Source organism: Biomphalaria glabrata, chromosome 14 (genome assembly GCF_947242115.1).
Source record: "Biomphalaria glabrata chromosome 14, xgBioGlab47.1, whole genome shotgun sequence".
Taxonomy (NCBI): domain Eukaryota; kingdom Metazoa; phylum Mollusca; class Gastropoda; family Planorbidae; genus Biomphalaria; species Biomphalaria glabrata.
The window spans coordinates 11,173,749-11,190,751 of NC_074724.1; the positions used below are offsets into that span (position 1 = coordinate 11,173,749).

Sequence of the window (17,003 nt, forward strand, 5' to 3'; positions counted from 1 at the left end):
TTACTTAGAATTAATCAATCATCTAGGCTCTTGACCTGATCAGGACATGCTAAGTGTGAGAAAACTGACAATAAAACGATAAGGTATTTTGCTTCAGCATGCAGATCAACAAGGTGGGGGATGTAATAATAATCTTCTTGCTACAGAAATAAGCCAAACATATCTTACCAAAAATTAATTTACAAAGAATTGTATTTAATATAAAAAAAAAAACAGTTTGTCTTGTTTTGATGAGAGAGGAATCACTATGTCAAAGATTGCTACAAAGACCCAAATTATAAGCTTCCATCCCTTTTTTTTTTTTTTTTTTTTTTTTTGCTTCAGATTTATTGGGTTTGTAAACTGCAACACTGTTAATGTATCTCTGTTACTAACACATTTATATCAATCTTGTAAATATAGATGATTACAAGGTGTGTTAAATCAGACAAAATGCTGAAGAATCTCTCAGCACTTATGTATACATTCAACTTAAGATAGCCAGGCTTTTACAAACTTAACTTTGAGACATAAAGATATACTGAAAAATGTAATAAGATATCTGGTGGACAGTACCAGAACAAAACCAAAAAGAAAAAAATTAAAATTGGAAAAAAAAAACACATAGCTAGTTGTATGTTTACAACATAGCTAAAAATGTCAATCTACTACTACTACACACAAACACCCACATTGTGACTTGCATACACTTCCACATAAACTCACACAAAATGGAACAAGAAGTGATATTAAGATCTTTATTCGATTAAAGTTGCATTAAAAAATGACATAAGAGGTGACTAATAGTAAGAACATAGAAAACAAAATCTGCTTGATAAGACAAAAAAGGTGATAGTTATCACTTACCTAAGTAGAAAGGCATGAATTAAGAACATATAATTACAGAAGTAAACCATCTGATTTGGTTTGACCACTGCATATATAAACAGGATCAAAGAAAGCTTTGGTAAGCACACAGTAGTGAACCTAATTAAATTAAAGGTGGATTGGATTCAGTTGTTTTTTTTTTAATCAGGAATAAGGCTATAAAAGGAAACATAAAATGGAATGTTGGGAGGAAGCTATCATTTTGTTCTTGTTGAAATGTTCACAACAGAATGAATACACAGGCTAGTACAAGTCTAGGACGTTCAACTGCTACTGAAACATACTATGTAGTATATATATATATAAACTGGTATAAATTAGCTACAAGATCTTTAAATGAAGCAAATGAATAATAAAAATATTCACATTTTTAACTTTTAAAATGCATTTTTCTGGTCCATCAATACAAAATGTGTATTTTGCAAAGTTGTCCATCAGCACTCCTCACGAGTCCTAGGTAAAAGGCTCTAATACTGCTTAGAAGCCATAATGTTAGAGGCATTAATGTTCCCTCGAGGGGGGAGTAAAGAAAGGTGAGGGTGCTGAGAAAAGGACTTTTAAAGTTTTCACTTGCAGTACTCAAAACATACCCCTGCCAAACATCACAAACATGTGCAACAATTGCACAGGCTCAAACAAATCAAATCATGAATCAATTAACTACAACTAGTACAAAGTAAAGATTCCTGATTAAAATAAATGATTTTTTTTATAATCAAACAAAAAAAACATTTCAATGAGCCATTTTACCAACAAGTCAATAAGAGTAAGGAAAGAAAATCCTTATCCCTTGACAATGCTGAAGTATCAAAGCTCTTATTACATCTATCAGCATTAATTTTGTTTAAAAAAGTTTATGTGGAAAAAAAGAAGTAAAAAATATATTACAACATAAATGTGTACAAATCGTCCTTTTCATCAAACCAGACTTCACACATAAGCCTTCAACTTGATTTAATCCCTCATCCTGCGATGCTTAAAAATCAAGTTTTAATTTTATTATCACATGTCTTCCATAATTACATCTAGATGGTGTGTACCTTGCGTTGTTGTATACTGCATTGAGAACAACCTGGCTGGTTCGGTCCACTGACCTATAGTAACAGCTTTTAAAAACATGATGCTGTTTAGGGCATGAGTAACAGTACATGGATCAAAACAAATGCACATAAATGGAACCACATTTAAAAGATTGATCTAGTAAATGATATGGATAAAAATATCAACAACCATTTTTTTTTACACTTTTAAATTCAAATGTGGGGAGAAGCAAACAGAACACTAAACCCGAAACAAAAAAATAGATTGTAAAACTTTTGTTTAGTCTTCAACATGCTACGTAGAGATTTCTTCCTCTCTTTGCTATCTGGCAGAGTTTATATAGCATTCAGAAACAAAAAAAAAAACAGTGCGTTGTGCAATGAACATCTGAGGGCAACTATGTTATGTAAGCCAAAAAAAAAAAAGAAACACTTTTAATAGGCTACTTCACATGTTTAATGGTGAACAATAATAAATCTCAATTGCCTCTTAACATCTTCACTGCTTAGTATTTCTTAATGCCTAATAAACCCTTTCAATACAAATAAAAATGTAGGTTGGGAAGGGGGGGCATCTGACTAGTCTTCAGATTGTAAGTATATTGAGAGCTGGAGTCTGCCAGGCTACTCAGATACAACTTATTGGAACAAGATTAGCTCTCAATACAAATACCTAAGTTAACATTTAAACATACACACCCTAATCTTAATAGATCAGCTCAGCCTAATACAAAAATAATTACATATACAACTATACAAAATAATCCAAACAAAAAAAAAAAAAAAATAATTAAAAGCAAAATCATTTTGTACACATTTCACAAACCCTTTAATTTGAGTGGTAATATAATGTGAAATATACATCAGAAACAAATCATGTCACACTGCTACACTGACCTATGAAAACCAAACATGAACTTCATTTCTTACTAACAGTGATTTAGATTTAATAAAAAAAAAAAAAAAACATTCACTTGTACACTGAAAACACACTTTCTTCTTTGTATCAGAAACCAAATAACAGCACATTTTCCACAAATAAGTAAATGTATATATATATATAAATTTATGTATTGAATACATGTTTTAAAAATGAGTACAACCTACATTGCAGGTGCAATCTACTTAAAACTTTTGCTTCATAACTTTCCATGACAGATTCATTATTCAACACAAACACAAACTATTTTCTTTATGCATCTATCTAGTAGTAAGTCTCTCTCTCCACAAATCCTCCAGGGTGACGTCTAAGTATAAATTTGCGCACTTCATCATAAATGAAGATGGCTAAGCTGTAGGGCAAAGCAACTAACCACCAAGTGAATCTAGACAAGACGAAAAAAAAAAAAAAAAAATCTCAATAACGGACAAAATATATATGTATATATGTGTTATGAAACCATAGGACAATAACAGTTAATAATATATGAAAAGTATATTAAATTTTTGTGAAGTAACAGGTATGTATATAAACTGTATATTGATTTTAATTAAATCAGCATTAAATAATATTAACTGCAGTTTGAAAATGGAAAAAAAAAATTTTAATAAAGCTTACAAAATATTTTAATGAGGAACCATATTTCTATTACCAATAATAAAACACTAATCACTTCCCTAAGAGGTCTATTTAATTATTAAATTCTCCCCTGCAATATAAATCTCCAACATGGTTCCTTACCTAAGAGGTTGCATACGAAGACCTTTGTCTAATCCAGGGCAATAACACAAGAAAGCAGCTAGGGCAGTCTCAAAGAACAATCCAAAAGTTAAACGATGGTTTCTGAAAAAATAAAAAAATAGATTTCACTTTCATTTTTTTTAAAACCTACATGACCAAAAGTTCATAAAATTATTATTATTATCTGTATATTACTTTTTAACTAGACATTGGATTTTCATACAATTCTCTTCCATTTTTTTTAAAGATGAAAACAAAAAAAACACACACTATTTTAACTCTATTAGTGAAGAATCATTTGAACACATTTGAAACACTAAAGATAGACATTTTTTAAGTTTATAAAAGATCTGCGCTCAAGCTTTAAATAAATGCGCACTCTGATGTTATGGCATAAAGACTTACTTCATGCCCTGTTGGAACAGGGACAAACGCCTTGTTTTACAAATAATGAGATCAGCCCACTGCACTATCACAATAGACACAAAGAAAGCAGTGTGGCATGTATATTCAAGTTTCTTACGTTGGGAGTAAGTCTGAGAAGAAACAAAGCACATAAAAAATTCAGAGAAACTTTGGAATTACATAACTTAAATAAATTAGAATAACTTTCAATTACAGAAATATAAAAACATTTTAAAGACTTTACCCATTCTTGACCATATGAATCCTCCAAGTCATTAATACCCAAAGAATCCCATTCTTTGCGAATACCAAGGAGACGACTCATCCAGAAACCATTCTCACCCATAATAACAAAGTATGTGAAGAAGCCAGCTGTGGCTTGGATCATACCAATTTGACCATAGGCCATACTGATCAATCTGAAACACAAGATCCTCAACTTAAAGTTTCAACTAAACATTGTAAGAAAATTCAACAAATATTGCATTAGTATAAATTTAAACAAGTCTTTTTTTAAAATGTACCTGTCATTGACGAGCTTGTCTTTAAGAGGATTTCTGGGCAATCTCTTCATGATGTCCAGCTCTGCCTGTTCATAAGCCAGTGAGATGGCAGGCACCATGTCTGTGCCAAGATCAATACACAAGATGGTGATGGTGCCAAGAGGAAGGGGAATGTCAGCCAGGATAAACAACAAGAAAGGGGAAATCTCAGGGATGTTTGAGGTCAGAGTGTAGGCGATGGACTTCTTTAAGTTGTCAAAGATGAGACGACCTTCCTCAACACCAGTGACAATTGATGCAAAGTTATCATCCAAGAGAATCATGTCAGCAGCCTGCTTACTGACATCACTTCCAGCAATGCCCATGGCAACACCAATATCAGCTTTCTTGAGTGCAGGAGAGTCATTGACACCATCACCAGTTACGGCCACAATTTGTCCCTGTCTCTGGCAACCTTCTACAATGATCAACTTCTGCTGGGGTGATGTACGAGCAAATACAATTTCACTGTGGTTAATTAGAATTTCATCAATCTGAGCAGGGGTCATGTCCCTGAGGTCACCACCATGGATAACAGCAGCTTTAGCCTCTCTTGGGTCCACCTCTTCTACTGGGCATCCTCGCTCAGCAGCAATATCTTCCACAGTCTTGCTGCCCTCAGAAATAATTCCAACACCTTTTGCAATGGCCTTGGCAGTAATGGGGTGATCACCAGTAACCATAATGACTTTGATACCAGCACTTCTGCATTTGCCTACAGCATCAGGTACAGCTGCACGAGGAGGATCTATCATAGACATTAAACCAACAAAACGAAGTCCAGTAATGGGAAAGTTGGGACCTTCAGGATCAAATTGATAATTGGGTGGGAATTCAGATGATGGTAAAACATAGTCACAGAAACCTGAAGAAGAAATCATTTTAAATTAGATAAAAGATAATTAAAACAAAGAAAAAAAAAAATTTAAAGTATATTCATCAACATGTACAGCAATTCTTAAACATTTACCCTTTACATTATAATCCAGCATTAAAATGTGCTTTGTTATAATGCAAAATGGGAAGATATTTTTAAAGTTTTAATTAATTGTGCCAGGGCTGTATTGAAAGAAAACTGACCTAAGACTCTTTCTCCAAGTCCACCCAGCTCGAGATAGGCAACATTGAAAGCATCACGGAAATTGTCATCTAGGGGTTGTGTCTTGCCATGCATGAGTATTGTGGAGCAACGGTCCATAATTCTCTCAGGTGCACCCTTCATTACCAGCAAGAAGCTTGGGTCATTGGGATCTTCAGTTTCATGAATAGATACCTAAAAAGAGCATTACACAATTTATAGGAACTTTTTTTTTTAAATCTAGATTATGAAAAAAAAAAACAACTATATATACATGAGCTTTTAATGATAATTGTTGATAAAATAAAGAAAAATTACTTGATATTTATTAGTTGAGTTGAAAGGAATTTCACTAATTTTCTTATTGCGTCTTCTGAACTCTGTAACATTGCCAATTGACAGCTCAACACATTTCAACAAAGCAGATTCTGAAGCATCACCATTGCACTCCCTTAAAAAAATGAGAATTAAGTTATTTTTTTAAAGATGAAAATATGACTAAAAGTGATCTGGTAAAAAAAAAAAAAAAGTTCCATAAGTCAGTTGTCAACTACCTTTTAAGTACTGGTACATTTTCTTGTCCCACTTTAAATTCAGCACGGTTGCAGAGCATACCAATACGTGCCAGGCTCATCCAGGTTGGGTCATTGCGAGAGTAGGAGGCATCTAGGCAAAATTAAGATTTTTTTTTTAAATAAGTGGTAAGAAAATACTGTAAACTATTACATTAAAGAAAAAACATCTTTATTAAATTCTTACTGGATTGATCATCACTTGTATCAGCTTCAATAATGCGTCCATCAAACCACATGTGAGCTACTGTCATTCTGTTCTGAGTCAGAGTTCCAGTCTTATCAGAGCAAATGGTTGACGTGGATCCCAGAGTTTCCACAGCCTCCAGATTCTTGACCAAACAATTTTTCTTGGCCATACGCTTGGCAGTCAGTGTTAAGCACACCTTTTAAAAAAAATCTTAATTAAATAAATGGTATAAAGTTTTGATCACGGAGGTTAAAAATGCACAACAGCCCAATATTGTTTGTTCCTTTAATTTTTCGAGATAACAAATTAAATTTTACTTACAGTGACAGTAGCTAGAAGACCTTCAGGTACGTTGGCTACAATGATACCAATCAAGAAAATGACAGCGTCCAGCCAGAAGTATCCAAGAATGAAAGCAATGATGAAGAAGGTAACACCAAGAAACACAGCTACACCAGTAATGATATGGATGAAATGGGCAATTTCTTTAGCGATAGGGGTCTCTCCAACTTCCAGGCCTGAAGCAAGGTTGGCAATACGTCCCATCACAGAGTTATCACCAGTCTTGACCACAATGCCACGGCAAGTTCCTAAATAAAATTTATTAAAGGTATGAAACATTTATTTCTAAAAAAATTTAAATGTTAAGAAAAAAAAAACAACCTAATAATTTTTCTTTTAAAAATTTAGTGGGATAGTGAAACACTGAACAATGAAGTTCATTTTTTTGTCAAGAAAATTTTAAAATAAATTTAATTTTTATCAATAAGTCACAATCTTGAAATAGAAATATTCACACAATGGATATTAAAAATGAATGATAATCCTTTGTGCAAGATCAAGAAGCAATAAATCTCATCTAGTTGGAAAACAACTAAATGTTACTTGCATTAGAATTTAATATACTATATTTTTTACACATGACAGTAATTAGTGGCAAGCGGTAAGCTACTAACAACTAGAGTAATGTACCTTCAACAGCATTGGTGGAAAAGAAAGCTAAATTCCTAGTTTCAAGTGGGTTCTCATGTGTAAATTCAGCAGTTCTTGTCTGAGGCTCAGATTCTCCAGTTAGTGAAGAATTATCTACCTGTAGTAAGATGTGTTGCGTGTTAAGTAATGAAAACAAGCATAGCTCACAGAGATAAACTTAAAACCTATTACATCATATTTATCTAAACATTATGAGCTAGTATATTACTTTGAAACCATGGGCAGAGATCACTCTGATATCAGCAGGTACACGATCTCCAAATTTCACTTCAACTATATCACCAAGTACTAACTCTTCAGCGCGAATACTTAATTTCTGTCCTCCTCGAACAACAATTGCATACTGAAATTATACAAGTAAAATAGTTAGAAATATATTTCAGTATGAAAGGATTCTTTCAGCTTTAAAATATTTAATTGAAAAAAATGTGATGAAACATTTTTCAAGTATATTTTTTTTAAAGTTTAACATTTATAGAGCACTAACTGGGTAGCAGAAAAATAATGTTTTTGTGTTATTTTGATAATTTGATAAACATGGCATGATGAGGTAGAGGAAGATGTATACACTTCTAATGCAGAACAATGCAATAGAACGTTACAAAAGATTTTAAAATTAATTTTTTTTTATGGGATCTCCATGTCTAGTACAAAATAAGATTCTTCTTCTTCTAGCCAGCTTTTTGCTGCTGAGCTGTCAGCTCTTTTGCAGACTATGCCAAGGAAAAATAGTGTGCTATTTTCTTCAGTTGTTCAGCACTGCCGTACAGGGTGTTGGTTATGTTGGACTGTAGTGGTAGTAGGGTCTGCCTAAGGTGGATTAGGAAGGGGCATTAAAAAAGGATATGGTTTACAGTTTCATATGGGTGGGCGCAGTGTCTACAAAGTGGGAGTTGTGTCATGCCTACTTCGAGCTCCAGTGGGTTTGATTCTTATGTTAGAGTATTATTTATTAAGTGTGTTAAGTTATGTATTAATGGTTGGTTGTTTGTAGTTAAGTCCAGGAGTTATATTTGAGAATCTGGTAATTTTTTCTCTGTTATTGGGTAGATGATGTTTTAGGGCTAGTTCGTCACTAAGTTGGATAGAGTTCTTTGCTTTTTATGCTTGTTTTTCCTTATTTCTCTGTGTTAGTAGTTAAATAAGATAAATACAACTATTTTTTTTTTTTGTAAATGTGTAAATTTAAATTTTTAAAATAAATTTACTAATACCACAATGGATAAAACAAAACAATAAAAAGTCTACATTAGGCTTTACATTTTTAACACTAGATTTATTGTTTAATTTGTATATTTTCATTTTGTATTTGCCCGGTAAATGTAATGAACATTCAACAAGTCCAATGTAATACCACTCCCCCCAAAAAGCTACTAAAATGAATCTAATAAGCAGTCATTTAAATATTTTTTTTTAGAGTTCTGGGTCTTTGCTTTGATGTAAGTGAAAAGCAACTTTTTTTAAAAAAAGGAAATAAGATTAAATAAGTTAACATTTAATGGTGACATTAAGTAAGTTTTAATACACACACCTGAGGAACCATGTTTTTGAAAGAGTCCATAATACGTGAGCTTTTGGCTTCCTGATAATATGAGAAACAACCAGTAACCACCACTACAGCTGTCAGCACAATACCTAGATATAACTGTAGATGACAAAAATATGTATTCATGTACAAGAAGAGATGGCTAAAAAATTTAAAAAAAAAAAAAAGGCGATGAGGTGGAAAGGTCAGATAAAATGATGAGATCAAAATGGTTGTGCTCTAATTATGTAGCATTGTTATGGTTTGACAGAATTAAAAAATGCTATTTAGCTAATAAAAAACACAGACTTAAGAAAAAAAAATGAGATATAAGACAGAGGATAATAGTAACAAAAAGAAGAAAAAGGAGTCCCCCTTGACTTTTGTTTAAGTCAATTTTTATTATTTTGACAAATTTTTTTAACATTATTTTACAGTTCTTATGGAAAATTATAGAAAGTGGAGTCAAAGCAAAACTTAGACAAGTTAAACTTCTGGCTTCCTATGTACAAAAATGTCTACTATACTTCTTTGAAACAAAATTTTTTAAGTAAATATAAGAATAATAAGGGTACCGTTAAATTATTTTTTTAACAAAGGTTTGTTTATTTACAGCATAACGTTTTATATTTTTTCTTAGAAAAAGGTACTTACATTATCCCCAGGTGGATCCTCTGCCTGAGAAGCTTGAATGGAATATGCAATATAACACAATATAGCACCAATCCAAAGTAGAAGTGAAAATCCTGTGAATAACACTTTGCAGAACTTCACCCACTCTGGCGTTGTCTTTGGTGGAGTCAGTTGGTTAGGGCCATCTCTGGCCAGGATTTCCTTTGCTCTTTCCACACTGTGGCCCTACAACAACAAAAGGCTTATAAAATGACATAGTGCTAAGCTTAACGTTTGTTGAATAAATTGTAATTTTAGTTCCAAAAATCTAATAAAGTAACAAAAAAAAAAATGAAATGAATCTCTTATAAATGTTTTAATATACATTTTTATTGGTTGTATAAAATGCTTATATTCTTACATTGTTAGGATCTGCCCCAGTTCTTTCGTACAATTCTTCAATGGGGATCTTATGCTCATCCATATCCAACTCCTGTTTAAGTTCATCCAACTTCTCCTCCCCCTTCTTCTTTTTCTTCTTTTTGTCATCTCCCGATGGTGTAACTGCATATCTGTAGCTTTCAGCCCGAGGGCCTCCCTTAAAAAAAACAAAATATACTCATTTCATTCTGAATGGATATGCAGTAGCTTAGAGTCCAGACATGAAGACATAATGCACAGGACAGATCAAATAGAAAGATGTGCAGAGGCACTGAGATGGATGGATGAATATATATATGTGTGTGTGTATATATATATATATATATATATCCTTACAACATAAGAGGTCCTTTATAAATATCACCAGATAAAGAAACAATTCAGTATAAACTATATACTTTAAGTGTAAAATATATGAAGCACTGGTTTCATATATATATAGGGCCTATCATATAATATATATATATATATGTTCTTTCTGACAAGAGGCAATTTTGCTAGCCCAAAAGTGTAAGCATTAACTTTTCATTCAACTTCTTTGGGAAGATAGATTCAGCCAACAGGATTTGTAATAAAATATGCCTGAGGTAATTATTTTTAAAAGATGTGACTGTATTGCACTGAGAATGTGTTCACTATCATTAATAGTGTGTTGGTTGTGAGAATGACAAAAGGTTTTGTGCATTCTTTTTTATTCCAGAAGTTATTGTAAATCTTAAAATATAGCTAAGGATGCTAAAAAGTACTGTTTCTTCTGTTGCAATTTGTTATTGTTTTTTTTATAAAATATTGGAGAAATTTATTTTAGGCAGATTCAAAATAAGAGAGTAAGACCTAGTCTTTGACAGTCAAGTTTTTATGCATCATATTTCTATTTTATTCTTGGCATATTATCTGTTTTATTCTTGGCATATTATCTGCATTTTATTTTTAGCATATTATCTATGTTCACCTATTTTGAGATGCAAATATGTGATACTAAAATATTCAATTTCTAAAAAGAGGATTTTGTTGCACAATTATGAACTTCCCAATTCTTGGATGTGGTGTCATAAGCCTAGAATTACAAAATTATATTAACCACACACTATGATCTTCACTGTGAGTCTTGGATCTATTGTAACTACTTGGATGCTTTCTATTTTCTCTTGGCCAAGTATTCTAAGGGTGGCCAATTAGAATATTCCACAGTCACAGTGCTTTTTGTTTGGATTTGCTATGTTTACAAGTTACTTTAATTTAAGCCAATCTATTTGAGATTTCACAAGTTTGTCAAATTAAAGAGGCCTCTTTCTAAATCCAGTAAGATATATAGAATGCCATTAATTACTAACTGATCCAAGTGCTATGTCATAGCCCAAGTTGCAGATTACCCAAGTGATTCAGTTTTAACATTAATCTCCAAATGTGTCTTTTTGAATCTTTAAAAAAATGTTTTCCAATTCAGTAATTCAACTATTTAAATGGTTATTTTATTTCAGGTTAAAAAAGGACTTCTTGTATCTTAAAATGACAATGTTACAAGCTGCTGTAAAACTTAAAATAATCTCAAATCAACAACACAATATAAACTTTGAGGAAAGCTTTCAATACAGAAAAAAAAAATACTATAACAAGCACACATTAATATATCAACAAGGACAGATGTACTCTGGTCTTCACAATCTCTACTTCATGTGGCTTTTTTTTTTTTACTTTTATACAAAAAAACACTTATAACATTTTAAAGTTTGTTTTTTTTTACATTTTGAGTGTGGATGTGAATTTTGATATATTTGTATATGACTTCAACATATAAATTTTATCCTTATGGCCTAAGTTACAATTCTTTTTAAGTACATTTCTTATGATTGAATGATGCTTTCACATTTGTATCAATGTAAACAGTAGAATAATATTAAGAGAAAAAGAAAAAAAGGAAGAATATCAGTCAACATATTTTTTTTCTTTGTCTTTTATCTGATAAAGTGTGATTAATCATTAAGCTATATTATGTCTGATTGAATTAAAAATGTTTTTGATTAAATTGGATATATATATATAAATTGAAAATATAAATCATATCTTATTCTAAAAATAGTATTATAAACATTTATATTAAATACATTCAATACTTTTTTTTTTGCAAATGGACATAAGCTATAATATGATTTTTAAAGGTAAATAGCAATAATAGAAGCTGGTTGTCAGTGTAAAGAATTTGAGTTGATCACATGAGAAATCACTAATGTTTGAGTTTTATGATTTCACCATTAACTCAATAGCTCCTATTTCTGGTTGAAAAAAACCCTTCCAAAGTCCTAAGCAAGGAGGGATAACTCCATATTTAAAAAATCCTAAAAAATATGTATTTTGAAAAAATAATCAAATTGAAGATCTAATACATATAAACAAACAAACAACTTTAAAAAATAGAACTATATGTCTAGTTTTAAAAAATATATACGTTTAATACCACTAGAATATAAAAAACTTCAAAAATACTCATTTTCCCACGTGGTGGCTTATACACTGGGGCTATGGGCCTATTCGTTTGAAAAATTATTTAAAAAATGAAAAAACCTTCCCAATTTTATTAAAAATAGAATCGGTAATCTCCAAAATGATTTGTAATCACACTTGCAACGAGACTAGAAGAAATCTTTTTAAAAAGTTTAAATCAAGTATATTGAATGGGGGATTTTAGAAATGTTCTACAACGGTTTAGGACAAAAACGGGAAAACGTCTCCAACTGCAGAAAGAGCTAATGGGTTAACAAGACTTCTAGGAGATGATTGACTAAAATCTAACTCATTCCATGGGAAGCGTGGTCGAGGGGCCAAGCGCACTTGAACTTGGCTACCTAGAAGAGGGCTCGAGGTTCGACACCCAACTCGGGCAGAGTTGCGTTTACTGAACGCCTAAAGGCAGCACAGAAAACCAACTCCTAGATACCCCTTCCCCCCACTGGTCCACAAATGAGATTGGATCAAAGCGCTCTGAGCATGAAAGTAGCGCTATATAAAAGCTATAATAATAATAATTCCTCCCTACTTACAGTAGAAATGGTTGACACATCACTATGTTTATGTTATAAACCAGTCATTTTAAATAAAACATACAATAAAAATTTAATTATATTTTTTTTACTAATTTCTTTTATCTATTAACTTAGAAAAGCCATGTATACTACATATATTTAATATCAGAACTACATTTTTCTCAGGCTCAATATCTGACTATACCGGCTGTAGTATAAATGCTCAGTAAATATCGTAAATAGAACATCATGAAGTATAACTGTAAATGCACCTTTTTTTAAATGATGCCATTTGTTTTCAAGAACTCAGCAAATTGTTATAACTAACGTTTGAAAACCTAGGATGATTTACACAAATACTTTTAAACCAGGCCTGACTAAATTCTATCTGAGAAAGGTTGATGACCCTTTATCTTTAGCCATACTGCTACTACATATCATTTAAAGTTAGTTCTGTAAAAAAAAATTTAAAGGGAAAATTATTTAGATTATATGCTCAACTAATTCATTGAGTGACAAGGAACATTCACTCTGAGTAGTATAAATAATTGGGTATCATTGACTGAGATTATAGCATGAAATCTTATAACCCGTTTAAACAAGATTTTTCAAAGTTGGGTATATTATTAAATATATTTTTGTTGATTAGCATTAAATCATATTAAAATTTTGACCATAACTATAATGAAAGTGATATGATCTATTTTAAATTAATTATTTGAATATCTAAATTACATATTTAGCATTAGAAATCATAGTTTTTTGCTTATTTATAAATAAAGAAAAGTTACTTTATTTTAATTTCACAACTTTTATTAGTAATTTTAATGGTAGATAAACTAAAATAGTGCTTTATTAAACTTTATAATAATGTAGAATATGCTTCTAGATAAATGAATTAGATTGTTTTGATGTGTATTCCAAAACTTGTCAAATTATCACTAGTCACTGGTCTCACTAAACTGTGACTAAACATACTATATAGTGACAGTCTAATACGGTATCTCAATATTGAATATTATTTTGAAACTATTTTTAAAATTTTAATCACTACTATTCACTACATTCAACATACATGTGATTTGGCTCTCTATATATGTATAGGCCTATATGTCTGTGTAACTTAATTGTGTAGACTACTTAGCCTTATTTTTAGGTCTACAAGTACTGGGCTGCATTTTTGTTTTTCCTTTAAGTTTGGGTCTTATTCTAATTTAAGTAGATTAAATTTTTTAATATTGTCTTCTTATTTTTAAATAAAATAGTTTGCAATGACTCATTTGGTCCTTAAATAACTTTCAAAAGATGATCAAATTGTTTAGCCTTTTTTTTTTCTTATAATACTATTGGGGGAGGTAGAGGTATATATGACTTGTGCTGACAACCTCTAAAACGTCCTCTAGCTGACCTTTAGGGGCGAATGAATATTTATGAGCCGGATGAACCTTTTTTTTTTCTATCTAGAATATAGACTACATCTATAGTCTATACCTCTTTATATAACGAAATAAAGAGTGTGGTTGAAACAAATCTAAATATAAATTGTGTAGATCGAAATTCAGTACTGAATTCAATAAATAAACGTGTCTTTCAAATATAATCTTGATAAGACCGTACTTTTATACAGGCCTAACCGAATGCGGAAATAACGTCTAGGATCTAGAAATCTAGTTGCCTAAAATAGCCCCCCCAAAAAAAACATGATGAGAGACAGGGTTAGATCTATAGAATACTAAAAAAAAAATCAGGACAAAGCATACCACTACAGTTAATGAATTTTGATTTGTAAAATTAATCGTCCTGATTTCAAAAAGCAGATTCTTATCTAATAAAGTATGATATTTTCGAAAATTAACACTCGTACAATCCTCCTTACCTTTTGGTTAACTTTACTCGACGCCATCGTGGATGTGACTGTCGTAAGGTGGCGCTTGAACTCTAGTGACGTAACAAGACCAACGAGGAATGCACACAATAAAATATATTTTGAACAAAAAAAAAACACTGTTATTTACTAAAGTTTTTTTTTTGTTAATTATCACACAGTAAAAAAAAGCCAGAATACTATTAAAACACCACTTAATTTCCTTTCCAAACTATTTTATCATTGTTCTACCTATTTCAGTACGAAATAGATAGATCTATGTCCGCCCCGATCTATGCTGGCGGAGAAAGTGGTACACTTTGAGGGTGACACGAGAGTTTTATACCACGACCTTCATGTGGCTTCAGGATATGCCCCCGTCCTAAAGATAATGTTAATTATATGCGCTCTCGACATAGCCATTAAGGACTGTTACACAATCATACAAAATGAAATCCTTTCGCCGCTTGTTCTCTTTATAATAGCTTTCTGGTACCTTAAATTTATGCTTTATATTTATTAGACGATGATATTGTCTGATGTAATTTTAACAGTGTTGTCCAGTATGTAAATTAGACAGTTAAATTGTGTATTATTTCTAACATTTGTTAGTTGACTCAAGAAAAAAGGTGTGAAAAAAACTAATTAAGTCGCCTTTTAAGTGGTCATTTCACCTGTGTATTCCGCAGCACGGACAAGTCACTTTGCTAGCTCAGCAATTTAATTTGACACCATATAATATTATATAGGAGAAACGATACTCTCTTTTTTTTCCCATCCTTTATTAAATACCGCTATATTTTTTAAAAGTAGGACTACGAAATTCATTATTTTTTTAAACATAAATTCACAGTACTGGTAATAAAACGTAGACCTATTTTTTTAATTATTAGTTTGTAAAGCTATCCTCTCTTTTGAAGGAACGTGTGCAATTTATCAGATATAAACAATATTTAGCTGATTTACAGTATTTTTTTTTACGTTTAATTAGATCCAGATGATGATGCATTGTTAGGGTTGTACGGGTCAGGTGGCCATTTACTCATCGTTACTATTCTGTGCGTGAACATTCCTGGAAAGAACCTAAAGATATAGACCTATAAAGAGAGATAGAGAAACGTATTCATGCAACCTCAATTAATTAAAGTCGCTCGAGGAACTCACGTCTGCTGGAGTTAAAGCCAAGATTTAAAAATTCATCCTTGTATTTGTTAAGTCATCTGTAGGGCTGCATGCTACACCATTAGACAAATTAAATGATTAAATTGGTCAGCCTTTTTTTTTTTGGTGTTGAAACCGAAACCGATCTGTATTATATCACTGCCTTCAAAATTTTATTGCACGATATAGCCCACCTATAGGCCTATCTTATCTTAAATGTTTTAAAATCTTTAAAGATCCATCATTCCTGTGGTCTGCATCATTCTGTTCTGTATTTGTAGACATTAGCAGAATCTGTCCCCACATATTTCATCGTATCCCTATAGTCAGCCTTCTTGAGGTAATTGCCGATTCAAGTTCTGTTCATTTTAAATAGTTTCCCAACTTAAAATCCTCAGACTTTTGTGTGTGTATTCAAATGTCCTTATTATTAAACCTAGTCTTTGTACAACCCAAATTTTTTATGTCCACAACATTTGTACAGCTAAAGATTAAAACCCAACTTGTATTCTTAAATAAGGTAAAAACAAGGTGGCAGCAGTTTACAGTAGAGAAATACAATAAGCAAAGGAAACCCTGCTGAACTGAAATTTGATTTTGTTTTCCAGTGTTACCTGTGTGTACATTATTTTGTATTTTACTATACATTTGTATGCTGCACTTGATTCTTTTAAAATCTGTAACAGTTGGATTAATTCATTAGACTAAACACCAAATCTTTTCTTTACTATTTATATTGTACAGTGAAAACCTAATTTATTTTATGCATAGAGTTATTGACCCCATCCTCTTCTTGTAATGTGAAAGGTGACAAATGAAACATGTGGATGAAATATATCCCAAAAATCAAACTCATTTTATTATCTCATCAATAAGTGTTAACCATAACACATTTCAATTGGCTTCATTATACTTGATAAGTGTTAACCATACCACATTTCAGTTTGCTTCATTATAGTTATCAATAAGTGTTAAATAGACCACATTTCGATTGGCTTCATTATACTTGATA

General features: G+C 31.6%; 1 protein-coding gene across 1 annotated transcript; it reads right to left on the reverse strand.

Annotated features, from left to right (window-relative positions):
- Nucleotides 1-723: 723 nt before the first annotated feature.
- Nucleotides 724-15,150, reverse strand: LOC106058320 (sodium/potassium-transporting ATPase subunit alpha-like). Its single transcript, XM_013215711.2, has 16 exons — nucleotides 14,843-15,150; nucleotides 9,927-10,103; nucleotides 9,548-9,751; nucleotides 8,900-9,013; nucleotides 7,577-7,711; nucleotides 7,348-7,465; nucleotides 6,697-6,965; nucleotides 6,373-6,571; nucleotides 6,168-6,279; nucleotides 5,932-6,064; nucleotides 5,616-5,808; nucleotides 4,518-5,400; nucleotides 4,238-4,412; nucleotides 3,994-4,124; nucleotides 3,589-3,690; nucleotides 724-3,232 (listed from the first exon to the last, which is right to left on the reverse strand). The coding sequence occupies exons 1-16, from the start codon at nucleotides 14,867-14,869 to the stop codon at nucleotides 3,112-3,114; spliced, it is 3,093 nt and encodes a 1,030-aa protein (XP_013071165.1). The 5' UTR covers nucleotides 14,870-15,150; the 3' UTR covers nucleotides 724-3,111.
- Between the last annotated feature and the right edge of the window lie 1,853 nt (nucleotides 15,151-17,003).

Bases quoted from the DNA above. Each gene is read 5' to 3' on its own strand.
- LOC106058320 (XM_013215711.2), bottom strand. From the start codon at position 14,869: ATGGCGTCGAGTAAAGTTAACCAAAAG. The intron at 6,966-7,347 runs GTACATTACTCT...AATTTTATTTAG, and splicing joins TTCCACCAATGCTGTTGAAG to GAACTTGCCGTGGCATTGTG. The intron at 5,401-5,615 runs GTCAGTTTTCTT...TTTCTTCTTCAG, and splicing joins ACTTGGAGAAAGAGTCTTAG to GTTTCTGTGACTATGTTTTA.